The 16,292-nt window shown below is 32.6% G+C and overlaps 2 protein-coding genes across 2 annotated transcripts; both read right to left on the bottom strand.

The window, feature by feature from the left end:
• Positions 1–2,301: 2,301 nt before the first annotated feature.
• LOC124924428 lies at positions 2,302–2,895 on the bottom strand. Its single transcript, XM_047464470.1, has one exon. The coding sequence runs from the start codon at positions 2,893–2,895 to the stop codon at positions 2,302–2,304; it is 594 nt and encodes a 197-aa protein (XP_047320426.1).
• Positions 2,896–10,910: 8,015 nt separating this feature from the next.
• Positions 10,911–11,490, bottom strand: LOC124923618 (multifunctional methyltransferase subunit TRM112 homolog A-like). The gene has a single exon (XM_047463584.1). The coding sequence runs from the start codon at positions 11,424–11,426 to the stop codon at positions 11,058–11,060; it is 369 nt and encodes a 122-aa protein (XP_047319540.1). The 5' UTR covers positions 11,427–11,490; the 3' UTR covers positions 10,911–11,057.
• Positions 11,491–16,292: the final 4,802 nt, after the last annotated feature.

Below are 16,292 nucleotides of genomic sequence, written 5' to 3'. Positions count from 1 at the left end.
TCCTTCAGGTTGTTTCATGTATACCTCTTCCTCTAGTTCTCCATTGAGAAAAGCCGTTTTCACATCCATTTGTTGCAATTCTAAATCAAAATATGCAACTAATGCCATGATTATGCGAAGTGAATCTTTCTTTGATACAGGAGAAAATGTATCCTTGTAGTCAATTCCTTCCCTTTGAGTGAATCCCTTAGCAACAAGTCTTGCTTTATATCTTTCAATGTTGCCCATTGAGTCTTTCTTTGTTTTGAAGACCCATCTACATCCAATGGCTTTTACACCATCAGACAACGCGACAAGATCCCAGACTTCATTGACAGTCATAGAATCAATCTCATCCTTCATGGCGTCATGCCAGAATTTTGATTCTGCACAACTTATAGCTTGTGAAAATGTTTCAGGATCATTTTCGGCTCCGACATTAAAATCCGATTCTTGTAGATACACAATATAATCATCAGATATTGTTGATCTCTTTATTCTAGTAGATCTTCTTAATGTTGGATCAACATTATTTTGTAAAACTTGTTGATCAACTGGTTGCATAACTCTCTCAGGTAACTCTTGAGAAATTTGATCTACTGGTTCATTTTCAACAACTTGTGGATTTTCAGTAATTGTTCTTACAATAACCGATTGTACTGGAGGGTTATTGTTAACAACAATCAATCTATCACTTGGGCATGATGGTTGCACATCATAATGATCTTTATCTGGAACGGTGTTCCAGGATCGGTCGCTCCCACTAATCAAGTCATTCTCAAGAAATTTTGCATTTCTCGATTCCACAATTCTAGTGCTGTGAGTAGGACAATAGAATCTATAACCCTTAGATCTTTCGGCATATCCAATAAAATATCCACTAATAGTCCTTGGGTCTAGTTTCTTTTCTTTCGGATTATAAACTCTTACTTCACACGGACATCCCCAAACGCGTATATGTTGCAAACTCGGTTTCCAACCTTTCCATAATTCAAATGGTGTTTTTGGGACAGCCTTGGTTGGAACTCGATTTAATATATACACAGCCGTTTTTAGAGCATCAATCCATAATGACTTTGGAAAATTGGAGTTACTCATCATACTCCGTACCATGTTTATCAAAGTCCGGTTTCTTCTTTCTGCAACCCCATTTTGGTCCGGAGAACCAGGCATAGTATATTGGGGCACAATACCATGTTCTTGAAGAAACTTAGCAAATGGACCAGCCACTTGTCCCTTCTCAGTGTATCTACCATAATATTCTCCACCTCTGTCTGTTCTCACAATCTTAATTTGCTTATCGCATTGTTTTTCTACTTCCGCCTTGAATACTTTAAAGGCGTCTAAAGCTTCATCTTTAGAATGAAGAAAGTAGATATACATATATCGTGAGTAATCATCAATGAAAGAGATGAAGTATTTCGGACTAATCATATCCATATCAGGACAACAAATATCTGAATGGATAATTTCTAAAATGGTTGTACTCCTTGTAGCACCTTTCTTGGATTTATTGGTCTGCTTTCCCTTAATGCAGTCCACACATGTATTAAAATCAGTAAAATCTAAAGTACTAAGTACTCCATCTTTTACTAATCTTTTAATTCTATCAATAGAAATGTGTCCCAATCTACGGTGCCATAAAGTAGAGGAATCTTCATTTATAACACAACGTTTTACACCAGATTGATCATGTAAAGTATTATAAGCAGCGTCATTTTGTAAATTAATAGAAAAAAGACCATTCAACAGTGTACCATTTCCAACATTACTAGATTTATAGAATAAAGCAAACGACATTCCATAAAAGTTGAAAGAGTATCCCAAAGGTACAAGCTTTGAAATAGAAATTAAATTCCTAGTAAAGTTAGGAACATAAAAGGTCTTTTCTAAACACAAATTAAAACCACTACTTAAAATTAAATAACATGTTCCAACAGCCTCCACACGTGATTGCATCCCATTTCCGGAATAGATGCGTTCTTCATTTGGTGTTGGCTTCCTTAGGTTTCGCATACCCTGTAAGGTATTAGAAACATGGATTGTAGAACCAGAATCAATCCACCATGTGTTATAATTAATATCAACCATATTAGATTCATAACAGACAAAAGAGATTAAATTACCTTTCTTCTCAAGCCATATCGGATACTTTAGGCAATCCTTTTTAACGTGTCCTCTCTTATTACAAAAGAAACACCTTATATCCTTTGGGTCTTTCTTAATCCCTCCGGTTGCCGATAATTTTCCTTTCCCTTTTGGCTTATGAGATTTCTGGTCTTTTCCATGTGTAACTGTAAATGCACTCTCACCCAAATCCATTCACAACCTATTCTCTTCCTGAACACACATGGTCATAAGTTCATTAATTGACCATTTCTCCTTATGTGTGTTGTAGGAGACTTTAAAGGCTCCGTACGCAGATGGAAGGGTCGCTAGTATGTAGTGCACCAGGAAAGACTCTGACATATCAACCTCAAGTCTTTTTAGTTGAGCCGCAATGTCCCGTAGCTTCATGATATGCTCACGCACACCCCTCATAGTAGTGAGCCTCGTGGTTGTGAACTTGATTATAAGAGTACTGGCAAGAGCTTTATCAGAAGTTGCAAACTGTTCATCAACTCCTTTCAGTAATGCTTTGACATTTTTATGCTCTTCAATTGAGCCACGAATACTCTCAGATATTTTACTCTTTATGAACATCATACTGAGACGATTAGATCGATCCCATCGTTCATGAAGAAGTAAATCATCCGTAGTACTCTCATCATCAATGATTGGCTCATCTTTCCTTATAGCATCATCAATGTCTAAACATCCCAAATGAAGCAAAATCCTTTCTTTCCAGATCTTATAATTATCACCCACAAGTTCGGGAATCTCACACTTGATATCAGTAACAGTACCAGGTATCATAACTGTAAAATTCAATTATACATGTTTAAAATAAGTTGAGGCAAATAAACAAAATCATGTTTACCAATGTAAATCATGCTTAAATTAAAATATATCTAATGACATAAAACTTGCCTGTGGGCTAAAGATTCAATTCAGTCAGATACATTCATAACCTTATGATAAAACTATCAAATCATTCATTTTCTTAACTCCTGTGGGTAATTAAAAAAATATATAACATGATATTTCATCCCAATTAATCACATACAAATAATAGAAATTCTCGTGGGATAAAATCTATTATATTAATGAAATTAATTACAATAATGTTAATATGATTCCAAACAATTATTTTTCAGCCTAACTAAAGATGCTGTGGCTATTCTTTAATTAGCTAAATCAATCGAATCATTTGACATTTTAATTCACAATAACATTTATAAAATATACTCAAATTATAAATAACGTGAATCAACCATAATAATTAAATGAACGAAACTTTCTTGAATTAGTGCAGAAATATTATAAATAAGTTTCATTAACAAAGAAGGCAGAAGTTTTTAAGGCTCTGATACCAAATGTAAATTTATATACTTAATGATCTAACAACTCTTTTATTTAGATCTAATGCGGAAAAATAATTTAAACTTACCTCCAGCCATTCTTCTTGATACTTTAAAGTTTCGATCTTCTAAAACCGATTTATCTCTTATCGATGGTGTTTTTCTTAGATGAGATAATGGCCTTAGGGACCTTAACACTATATTTATAATCCCTCTCTTTCCATCAAAGAGACCTTAATGGGTAGTTACTAGTTAGTGGGTAGTTATTCCAAATGGGTAGTTATTACTAATTAGTGGGTAGTTATCCCAATTATTAAACTTTAATTTATTAATTAAACCATTTAATTCCAACAGCCAGATGCATGGAAGTGATTGAAAGAAGCTGACGACGAGGAGGTTCATTTTCAGTGAATGCAATCGAAAGAAGAGGGTTAGGGATTGGAACTGTTATGTCTTTAGTGAATGGAATCGAGAGAATAATGTTAGGGATTGGAACAGTTAGGGATCCGTTTATAATGGTTAAACAGAGCGACCTTGTTTTAGGTTATAACTAAATTGGCAGAAGGGGCTGCCAAGGTGGGAATCAACATATCCTTGCCCATGTTCATTTGAGGGTAAAAGTAATTTGTAAATTCACTTATCTTTCATACTCATTATAAATGATTAAATTCTCCATTTATCAATTCCATAAATATCATTGGTCCTTCGATGCTGAATAGTGCTAGTATGATTTGTTTTTTAATTTCATCACCCTCATTTAACCCATTTTTGTCTCGGCATTGCATCCCAAAACTATATTTCAGTTATAGACAAATTAATTAGTTATTTGAAAAAACAAAAAAAATATTAAGAAAAAGGTAAAAATAAGACTTCGGAACTCTTTTGATGTTGGGTTGATGGGCTCTAAAAAGAAAATTAAAAACATAACATATTCACTTAAATTTATTAATTAAAATATTCAAATAATTTTACAATTTTTTTAGGAAATTAAAATTTTAAATATAAAATAATATTATATTAATTAAAAAAGTTTAAAACTCATCCCTGCCTACATTTTAATTTATTTATTTTTCCAAAAATCTATTAGTACCGTTACAAATTTCAAATAACCTAACTACAAACAAGCTAGAATTCGTTCAGCCCCATGTTGCTAACTACACAGACACCATTATTTTGCGTGGTTAACCTTTCATCATGCTTCTTGGTGTTGAATTTGTACCCATTTATTTTATAGGAGTTATACTTCTTAGTATATAAATTATCGGGCCACTCCCAAGAATCTTTAGACTCAAAGTTCGATCTGAATCATCATTCAATTGCCCCATTATCTTCTTGAAAAAACTTATGTAAAGTTTATTACGTTCAAGATTAGAAAGATTGAGTTGTTCTGTATCGGTCAACTCTTGCATGAATTCGCTACACATAATGAAATTTAATTGTAATTAGTGAATTACAAAAGTCACACTTAGTCATTAATCAGCTTATGAACTCTTACTTGTAATATTGTTCGACTTCGATACAATTTCTCAAAATGTATACGTTAGCACGCTCCCGATCACCCGGGTTGTATGTGTAAAGTGTTGCAATCGATAAATCTTCCATTTCCAAAATATAGAAAATGTTGAAGTTGGTTGTATCGATGTCTCAATTGACTCTTGATCTTCTAAATATCGAGCACATGAACTCATACTCTCATGCAAAAGTTAACTCTCACTGATTGACCCTTAAGAAAGTTTTGTTATGAAGGTACTTTTTCAAGGTACCCATATATTGTTCAATTATATACATCCATCGATACTGGACAGACCCCCTAACAAAGCCTCAAAGGCCCAGTGTATAGACAAATGTACCATTATATCAAATAATGAAGGTGGGAATATTTTTTTTCCAATTTATAAAGGGTCAAAACAATGTCATCCTGCAACTCTTTCAATTCATCTCGATATAAAGATTTATGACACAACAATCAGAAGAACCTAGACAAGTGCACTAGATCATCGCACACATCATCCAAAAGTAAAACATGTATGGCAAATGGAATCAAATACTATAATAGGATGTGACAATCGTGACTCTTCAATCCAGAAATTTTCTTATCAATTACGTTTATACACACCCCTACAATTTTGGAACATAACCCTTCTAGAATTTTTATATCTTTAAGAAACATACATAATCGTTTCTTCTGATCCGAGGAAAGTGCATATGTGGTTAATGGACATTGAAGAATACCATTGATCTCAATGGGATGTAATGAATGATTTATGTTAAATAATTCCAATTCTTTACGAGCTCTGAGTCCATCCTTCGTTTTTTCTTTGAAATCCATTGTGCCCAACACGCTATCACAAATATTTTTTTCAATATGCATCACATCCAAATTATGCCTCAATAATAGTGTTTTCCAGTATGCTTGTTCGAAAAATATGTTGAGTTTATTCCAATTATCACCACGAGATTCATGATTAATCTTTACATTCTTGGGAAGGTATTTAGTCAAACACATACCTTTCAAATCTCTTTCCCTGCGCCAACGATGAGTAGGCGGAAGAAACCGTCAATGACTTATGTAACACTATTTTTGTAGTGTACCAATATCAGCGAAGCTGTATTCCTTATTACAACACGGACATGCAAATTTTCCACAATATAGCTGCCCGCATATTGAAATATTCTTTACGGCTAGCTTCGTAAGTCATAACACCGATATGCCACAACTCTTTTAACTCGTCAACCAATGGATGGAGAAACACGTCAATCGAATCCACGTGACTTTTTGGACCGGGGAGTAACATGGAAAGAATGAAGTTATTTTTATCCATACAAATTGTAGGAGAGACGTTGTAAGGGATAATAACAACAGGCCAAATGCTATAAGAAGTCTTTACATTTGCAAAAGGTTGGAACCCGTCATTTGCAAGAGAAAGTCTAACATTCCGAGACTCCGAGGAGAAATTTCATCGAAGGACGTCCATGTCATTGAATTAGCTGAATGCCTTAAGACTTCATCATCAACATTAATATTATCTATATGCCAAGTCATCCGAGAAGAAATTTTTGGAGCACATGTACAACCATTGCAACCTCAGTAAAAGTGGGAAATATCGTAAAATTTTATTTGGAATGAACTTCCCATTCTCCTTTTTCCGAAGCCTATCACTAGATTGATTGATCTTTCATCTAGACACACCACAAATTTTACACTTATCTTCTTAACGGAATAACATAAGATCATTCTTACATACATCAATTTTATCATATGTTAAACCAATGCCTGTAATAAAATTCTTGCACTCATAGTATGAACTTGGCAACTCCGAATTAGTTGGTAATATTTCCTTTTTGAGCAATTTTAATAACAAATTGAATAAAGTGTTGATTCATTGACCAATATTTTTTATGTGGAGTACTTTAAGTATGGTAGAGGCTTTTGATTTTGAAATTCGAGATTCTTCGTACAATAGAAGTTTTGAATCATCCAACAACCTGTAGAATGCCTTAGCATCGTTTTAGTGGTTGGATACAAATAATTTATGATGTCTTCCATAAATTGATCATTCTCTTGATCAATTTTCCGTTCATTTCATAACTACTGACATTATCTCCTACTCCATCCTAATTTTCATCTCTAAGGTCATTTAATTCATCATCCTCATCATTATCATCGACCCTTACATTCGAAGATCTCGTTTCTCCATGACAGTACCATAAACTATAATTTTAAAGAATTCCAAACATAGTTAGATTATCTCTCACCACTGTTCTATTCTTATAGGTTCAATTTGCACATTTTACACACGGACAAACAAATGAATTTCTGTTAGTAGACCTAATCGCGAAGTCTATGAATATTTCAACCCCTTGAATATAATTTGGATCATTCGGTGTAGAGTCATCCGACTTTTATCGGGACTTCTATTTTAACTAAGAATTAACAACCAATAATGAATTTATTTAATTACTAGCAACATATAATCTAAATAAATAAGTCATTTATCTAAACATGCAAGCTTAATAATCAAAATAAGTCATTTCTCTAAACATGCAACCATAATAATCCAAGTAAGTCATTTATCTAAACATGCAACCCTAATAATCCAAGTAAGTCATTTATCTAAACATGAAACCCTAGTCATTCAAGTAAGTCATTTATCTAAACATGCAACCCTATAATATAAAATATAGGCTAATTTTAGAACTTACCAAATGGAGAATGCCAACGAAGATTAAATCTTGAATACTTATTTGATTCAACCGGTAAAACTGAAAATAAATAACAACGACAATCTAACAACTAATCAAATATATCAAACATTCAAGCCTAAATTAATAATATAAACTTAAATCTATCAATAATACCTATCAAACAACCTAAATCAAATAACCTAAATCAAGTAACATAAATCAACCAAAATCAAACAACTAATCAAATATATCAAACATTCAAACCTAAATCAATAATATCAACTTAAATCTATCAATAATATATACCTGTCAAACAACCTAAATCAAACAAAATCAAAAAATCTAAATGAATCAAAAAATCAAACCAACCTAAATCAAACAAAATCAAATGACCTAAATCTATCAATAAATCAAACCTAAATCACTAATTTAAAACTAAAATCTAAACATTAACTAAAAGATTATTACTTGGCAGCGGACGAACGACGACCGAATAGAGGTAGATGATCGGCGGTAGGTGGCAGGCTGATCGACGGAAGGTGGACGGATGAACGACAGAAGGAACGACTGATCGACGGAAGGCTGATTGATAAACGACTGATTGAAGGAAGAAAGAAGGCGACGACTGCGGAGAACCGCGAGAAAGGAGAAAGGAGGTGGTGGCTGCGAAGAAGAAAGAAGGAAGTAGGAAGAAGGAAGAAGGAAGAAGGAAAAAGAGAAAAAGAAGAAGTGTAGGATTTTATATAAATAGATTATTAACGTCGGCGTTATCGTGAGCCGACGTTAATATTAATTTAATGAATATTAACGCTGACCTTATCCTAAAATCGACGTTAATACATGATATTATTAATGTCGGTTTTAGGATAAAACCGACGTTAATATCATTTTCCAAAAAATGCTATGTTTCGGTAGTAGCTCACCTGTATTAATGTCGACTTTAGGATAAGGCCGACGTTAATATCATTTTCCAAAAAACAATTCGTTATCAGTGGGTCATTGATAGTATGAATATTTAGGAAAAAACAATTCGTTAATATCATTTTCCAAAAAACAATTCGTTATCGACATTCTATTTATAGGCCTTGAAAATTATTTAGGAAAGAATATCAGCATCGACATTTATCGGTGGGTCGTTGATAGTATGAATATCGATTATTAGTCACGACGATTGTCGTGACTAATAATCGATAATATCAGCCACGACATTATATTATCTCCGTCCCTAATAGTTTTATAATATCAACCACTGCGATAACATAGTTCTCTATGGTTGATATTATCGATTATTAGCCACGGCATTATGCTATCGCCGTGACTAATAATATTTTTAGAAATGTCGGGAAAAGGGCGGGGAAACCTGACTTTTAGCCACGACGTTCATGACAAAACTGTGGCTGATAATAATGGCGGGAGAGTGACGGGAAAGCCAGAATATAAGCCACGACGTCGACAACGAAAGTCGTGGCTGATACTTTTTTTAATCAACGTCGGTGTTACACCATAACGTAATGGTCGCCGACACTAATAATATTTATTAATCACGGCGTATGTTCGCCGTCGCTAATGTTGGTCGTTAAAAACCCTATTTCTACTGGTGTATTTCTACTGGTGCCGCTTTGATCTAATCTTCATGATATTTTCTTGTAATTTGATCATCAATGGATTTTGATTTTGATTTCAGCTTTAATTAATGACTAGATTAAGATTGTTCTGTTGTCAAATGAACTTATTATGGTATTAAGGTGGTAAGTTTGTCTTACCATCCAATTCTCAATAGATAAAAAGAAAATATGAGTGCAAAATAGTGAAAAAGATATTAAAACAATCGTTTCTTCTGTTTTTTTTTGAAGTGGTTTGGGGACTGGGACATGAATTGTGAGACAGCAGATCCGGACCCATTGAAAATGGTCCGTATCTGCTATCTCACTATCCATATCCCAACTTCAAAATAATAGAAGAAATTGCGTTTTATTCTATTTTTGGGTACAATTCTTCTTCTCTAATTCTTCAATTAACAGCTATAATATATAGTCTAAAGATATGAAAAAAATGAAAGATTACAAACCGCTTGGTTTCTTGCTTGGTTTGTCTTTCACTCTTGTAGCTGTGGTCTTTTCACTTATCTTATCGGTGTTGTGATATGGGTTATCGGGTAAACTTCGATTCCATATTTCTATATCTCATTTGTTCATTAATTCATGATGTTTTCTTGTAATTCGATAATTGATGCATATTTATCTTGATTTCAGTTTAAATTAATGACTAGATTAAGATTGTTCTATTGTCAAATGAACTTATTCTGGTATTCTGGTTGTGATTTTGCCCGAACATCCAATTTCAATAAATAGAAAGAAAATATGGGTGCAAGATAGTGAAAAATAGAGTAAAACGTTCGTTTATTCTATCTTTTTAAAGTGGGACGGGGACAGGGATCATAAATCACGTCCTAGTTCCTGTCCCACCTTCGATAGAAGGAATTGCAGTTTTTTTGGGTACCGTTCTTCTTCTCCAATTCGACAATCAACAACTGAAATTTACAGTCTAGTGAGATATAGAAAAATGGTAGATTGCAGACCGATCGGTTTGTCTTTCGCTTTTGTAGTTTTGGTCTTGTCACTTATCTTACCGGCGTTGTGATATGGGTTATCGGGTAAATTTGATTAATTCTTTCTTTATCTCCTTTGATCTAATCTTCATGATGTTTTCTTGTAATTCAATGCATCTTTATCTTGATTTCATTTTAAATTAATAACTAGATTAAGATTGTTCGGTTGTCAAATGAATTTATTATGGTATTATGGTTGTGAATTCGTCCGACATCCAATTCTCAATAAATAGAAATTAAATATGGTGCAAGATAGTGAAAAAAAATTGAGTAAAACGACCATTTTTTCTGTCTAATATTGTGTAACAAAAATTCCGGACCATGGAAAATGTGTCAGGATCTACTTTCTCATATTCTTAGTCCCACCTTCAAAACGATAGACGAAACTGTCTTTTTCTATGGTTTTCTCTCCAATCCGTCAATTAACAACTAAAATTTATACTCTAGAGAGATAGAAAAAGTATAAAGATTGCAGACTGTTCGGTTTGTCTTTGATTTTGTAGCTTTGGTTTTGGGTTATTGAGTAAACTTGATTCCTAAATGTTTAATATATATATTATTGACATGCATTGAAATCCTTTTTATGCTTTAAAGTTCTTCAATTCCTATATATTATAAAATCTTAAAAATTTAGGAATAAAATCTAGTTAACAAGAGAAAACATATCATTTGATTTATGAAGACAAAAATATAGTATCGACAACTTTTAAGGTTACATTTGATTCATATATGCTAGCTTATATACAAGCATGCAAGAAATAGCGACAACATTTAGCAGCATAAACCCTAAATGTCCAAAAAAAAGCAGCTGAAATTCGTCCTTCTCAGACCTCGTCTTCATGAAGAATCATGTTGGGGATTCCTTTATTGACAGGAAATCGTCGATTAGTTTCAGGGCAGATTAGGGCACCTTCCTCTAGATTAAGTTCGACAAGGGCGTGATGAAAGCGGCGAAGGAAATCTTTAGCATCGAGCATCGACGGTTCCACTTCATCCGGCAACTCAACGTAGCCCATCTTACGAGCGGCATCGACGAATACCTTCCATTCGATCCTGGGAAAGATGTTACGAATGAAATCGGGATTGAAATCCACCTGCTTTATCATCACCTTCTTCACTTCAATCTTCAGAGGAAATCTGTTCGTTACACCCTTTATGTTGGACAATAGCATGTTGTGAGTGAGCAGCCTCATCTATTTCTCTCTGTATCTCCGGCGCCGGCGCCGACTATCTGCAATTTAAAAGTGATGGAGAAATCTTTTTTTTTTTCACACAAAAGATAAACCCTATTCTATTGTATGTCTATAGGCAAATAGACTATTTTGTAATACTGTATTGGGCTTGTTTCTAAATACCCGTTTTAATTATCGAATTTTTTTTTTAAGTAAATAAGATTTTATTTTCTATTTTAATAAAAATTAAGAGTTTATATAAAATTAAAATGGGAATAATACTAGATTTATGAGTAAGGTTATGACTTTCTTAAATTTATTTATCATCTAAAAATATAAAAATATATTGTTTGTATTTATTATCTGGTAAATTATGTTTAGATTTATTCAAAATGAAAAAAATAAAATTTAACTAGTTAATTTTAGCGGGAAATTTGATGAGATGACATGAAGATACCCTTAATTGCAAAAAATACATGCGCTTAAAAAAGAAAGCGCTGGTGACACTTTTATTTTTTTTGACGTAAATGTCTCTGTTGCGAGACGCAACCGGCATTCACGAGACACACCCGACATTTGCGAGACGCACCAAACATTCGCAAGACGCAACGGCATTCGCGAGACGCACCCGGCAATCGCGGGACAAAAAAAATAAAATAAAATAAATCGTCTCGCGAATGCCGGTTGCGTTTCGCGATTGAGGACGTCTCGTGACAGGAGCAATTTCGACAAAAAAAAATATAAAAGTGTCGCCAACGCTTTTTTTTTTTAATAAGGGGTCAAAAAGTGAAATAGCCTAATATTTAAGTAAGGGCATTTAGTCAAGTTTCCCAATTTAGCCATGTCATTGTCCTCCTACACACTTATGTGTACGTGTTCCATCTCTCTTTCAACTTTAATATATTAAAAAAATCTGATTAATAAGATTAAACACAAAACACTACTTCAATTTTTTTTTCATCCACCTTCTACCATACCATTAGGCAACAGAAGGAGGAGCAAGTTGTCATGAACCAACCGGCATAATAAACTTCTCTTTTAATTTCTATAAGTCCGATTTGTAAACTCATACATCTCCTTCACGCCAAAATAAATCGCCGCACCTGAAAATCTCCCACATGGCTCTTCTTCCTTCACCGTAACTTCAGACTAGAAGTATTCAACAGTTCGGTTTTCAGGTTATTCGAGTTTTCAGTTCGGGTTTTTCAAAATTTTAGTTTTTTGTGAAAATTCTAAAACCGAACCAATTTAAATAAATTTGAATTCGGGTTATTCGAATTTGGTGAATTCGAAATCAGTTTGAATTCGATCGAATATTTGGTTTAAACCATATATTGAACCTCACCTACCCATAAGATAATAGAAAATCTTAAAAGTGTTAACAAAATAAATAATTTGTTAAAAAAAATTTATATGTTTAAATTATAAAAAAAATATAAATCACGCAAACTAAGCTTAGTGATTCACCGTCAAAATTCGGCAATTAAACGACGAAAGTAAAATAGTGTTGACGACGACAATATATGGCGGTGGAGTGATGTTGATGACAATAGTGATATTATTAGTGAAATAGCTAGATATGTGAATAATTTATATATTTTTAAAGTTAGAGATGGGATGGGCAACTTGAAGGACCGCAAAGACCAAAAAGGTGGACGATTAGAAAAGGAAAAAAGAATGAGGGATTATGAATTTATTAAATTATTGGGCTGGATATTAGGGATCTAGTATGAGGCCCATAATAATTTAATATATAATAGGTAATAAATTATACAATATATAATAAAATTAAATAATTAAAATTGAATTCGGTTTTCGGTTTGGTTTTCGAGTTGAAACATAAACTCGAAAACAAAACCGAACACCGTATTTAAATTCAAATCAGTTTAGAATTTTGATTCGAAAACCGAAAATGTAATTCGAATTTAGTGAATATTAATTCGGTCGGATATTTGGTTCAGAGCAATGATCTAGTTCTGGTCCGACCATCCATTCATCACCATAAAATCCGCTAACATAAGATTAACTTGTAGTTTAAACACGTCCTTTATTTCTAAACCATCCTCAATACACCTCCCTCCCACTATAGAAAACTCTAACGATAACTGCATCTAGGCCTGAATCTTCTAAAAGGCTTTTATAAATAAGGCTTAGTGGCGTGAAATGTTAGTTTTTTTATTACGGATGATGATAGGCCTATAAGGCTTAACGACATTGTTTTGAAAATTAGTCTTGGTTTTGGCTCCGCGTAAGGATTGAACAACATAGTCGTATGCTCGAGCAGCATCTTCAGCCAAAGCAAAGGTACCAAGCCAAACCCTTTGCATATTTGTAGGATCCTTAATCTACACCTAATTTGTGGTGAGCTCTGAAATTCACAAAAGAAAGAAGAAAAAGAAGATAACTTATTTTTCACTTCTTCTGTCCCTCGAGTTCTATGTCTATAAATTTATGTTTTTTCGTCATTCTCCCCCACGTTAACCCTTAAAATGAGAGAAGATGGATTCATCCAATTCCATTAAAAAAAACCATACTTTTTTCCTTCATTTCTAGACATGTTCAATCTCATCCCTTAATATGTTCACTTAATATTCTCAGAAAAAAAATGATAACAAGCCGAACTTCAGAAAACTAGATTTGGTTTGTCCATTGTCTCTGTTGCTTAACCGGTACAGACCACTACTCACTACTATCACCAGCAGTAGTTTGAGCTCTTCCAAATCCATGTCTAGTCAAAATGCACCTTCTTAGCATTGGGTTTTGCATCAGTCAAACCACAAATCTTCTTAAAAATCAAACCCTATGACAAATCAGTTTTGAAATCATCTATGATAAAAAATAGATTTATTAAAACTGAAATAACACAAAACAATAACAACACAATATACGTGTTTCGGTCAAAATCGACCTACGTCCAAGGGAGGGATAAGTTTCACTAAATTAAAGAAATGTCAATAGTAGAAACTTACATATCCTGCTCTCAATTGAAAGAAGTGACTACTCTAGAAATGATTGAGATACTCCACAATCAAATGTTCACCCAACCTCTCTCTCTCTATAGATCAACCAAAGAATAAGAAGGAACCATAAAATCCTAGATTTGTTCAATCTCTCTCTCAAGTATAACTCTTTCTTCTCGAGCACTTCACATATCCAATGGTACATTCTTTTGATGTGTTTTGAACGTAAATAGAAACTTAGATTCTTGCTCACATGTATATCACTTTATGAGTCATTAAACACCACAACTTGTTTTATGATATACCCATTTTCTTCAATAATTCATTCATCCATCTCATTTCCTTACAACATTCAGTAATGACAATATATTCAACTTCTACCATCTATACCATTGTATTCCATCATCTCGTAGTAGACAAAGCAACACATTTTTGTAGATGAGACTGTCATGATATAGCTCCTTCTCCAAAGGTAAATAAATACCCTAAAGTTGATCTTATTGTGTCAATATCACCACTCATATATGAATTAGAAAATCTTTCAACATGTGGCTTTCTAATACCATAACACAAAGTGTATTTGGAGGTCCCTTGAAGATATCTCATTAGCCACTTAACCGCTTTTTAGTGTGTCGTACCGGGATTTAAAAGAAAATGATTAAGGATGAAAAAAATTACAGATATTATAGGTATATCGAAAATATCGTACCGTAATATATCAAAAATATTGATTTTTAAGGTGTACCGAAAAAGATAAGGTATGATACCGATACCGAAATTATTGGTACGATAAATGTATGATATTTTTAAAATTTTAGTATATCGAGATATACCGAAATACCAAAATAGTATTTATAATTTAAAATAATATATATATATATATATATAATACTTATAAGGAAATAAATAGATTTGATATTAATTTAATTATAAAAATATAATTTTTGAAAATCATATAATAATATAATTATACTAAAATATTAATCAAAATATATGCAATCTATATATTACCGATGAGATAGAAAAAAAATCCCACCAAACTTTCAATCTCTTCGAGTTGTGAATGATAGTGAAACATGGTATCCAATCCTTTTAATTATTGTCAATGATATTTTTGCAATCTCATCCTTAACGGATGTTAGTGAGTCTTCTTTTAGCTTGGGTAAAAGGATAGTAGATCTTTTTAGGAGCAATTTAAGTCCTAAAATTATGAAAATATTGGTGTGCACTAATGATTGACTAATAAGAGAAGAAAATATTCTATTGCTGATGAACTTGAATTGCTTAAGAAAATTGAAAAAATTGAAAAGAGTGATTTTTTTATTAATCAAGTATAAATTAACTTTATTATTATTATTATTATTATTATTATTATTATTATTATTATTATGTACTTGAATTGTATTATCAATTTATAAAATAAATTTGTAGATATAAATACGATTGAAGACCAGGCCGTTCTAAATTTCATTCTCACGTCTCCACTTTAGTCAAATTTGAAAATTATACTTATGTTAATTTTGTTAACTCCAATTTTTAACTAACTTTAATTTTTAAAATTTGTTAGTTTTTACGAATATTTAATTTTAAAAAGAATATTTTATTTTTGATAAATATTTTTATTTTTTAGTTTTGTGTAACGTTTACGTAGTAACTATATTAAATTATTTTTTTTTAGTTTAAGAATATGATTTTTAGATATCAAATGTATAATATATATACTATACCAAAATTAAGGTTACCGATATCAGATTATTGATAGGAAAATTTCATCAGAAGATAGTCGCGAGTTGATAAGGGTGGTCACGAGGGTTGAGGTTAAAGAAGCTTTTTTAGTATTGATGGGAATAAAAGCCCGGGTCCTGATGGGTTTAATGCACAGTTCTACAAAGACAATTGATCGGTTGTGGGTTAAGACGTTACTGAT

Source organism: Impatiens glandulifera, chromosome 2, assembly GCF_907164915.1.
Source record: "Impatiens glandulifera chromosome 2, dImpGla2.1, whole genome shotgun sequence".
Taxonomy (NCBI): domain Eukaryota; kingdom Viridiplantae; phylum Streptophyta; class Magnoliopsida; order Ericales; family Balsaminaceae; genus Impatiens; species Impatiens glandulifera.
The sequence above is the reverse complement of the archived record's forward strand: the minus strand, read 5'-3'. Positions and strand labels throughout refer to the sequence as shown.

What these genes read in the sequence shown, in the direction of transcription:
- LOC124924428 (XM_047464470.1), bottom strand. Translation starts at nt 2,895, where the DNA reads ATGATACCTGGTACTGTTACTGATATCAAGTGTGAGATTCCCGAACTT.
- LOC124923618 (XM_047463584.1), bottom strand. Translation starts at nt 11,426, where the DNA reads ATGAGGCTGCTCACTCACAACATGCTATTGTCCAACATAAAGGGTGTA.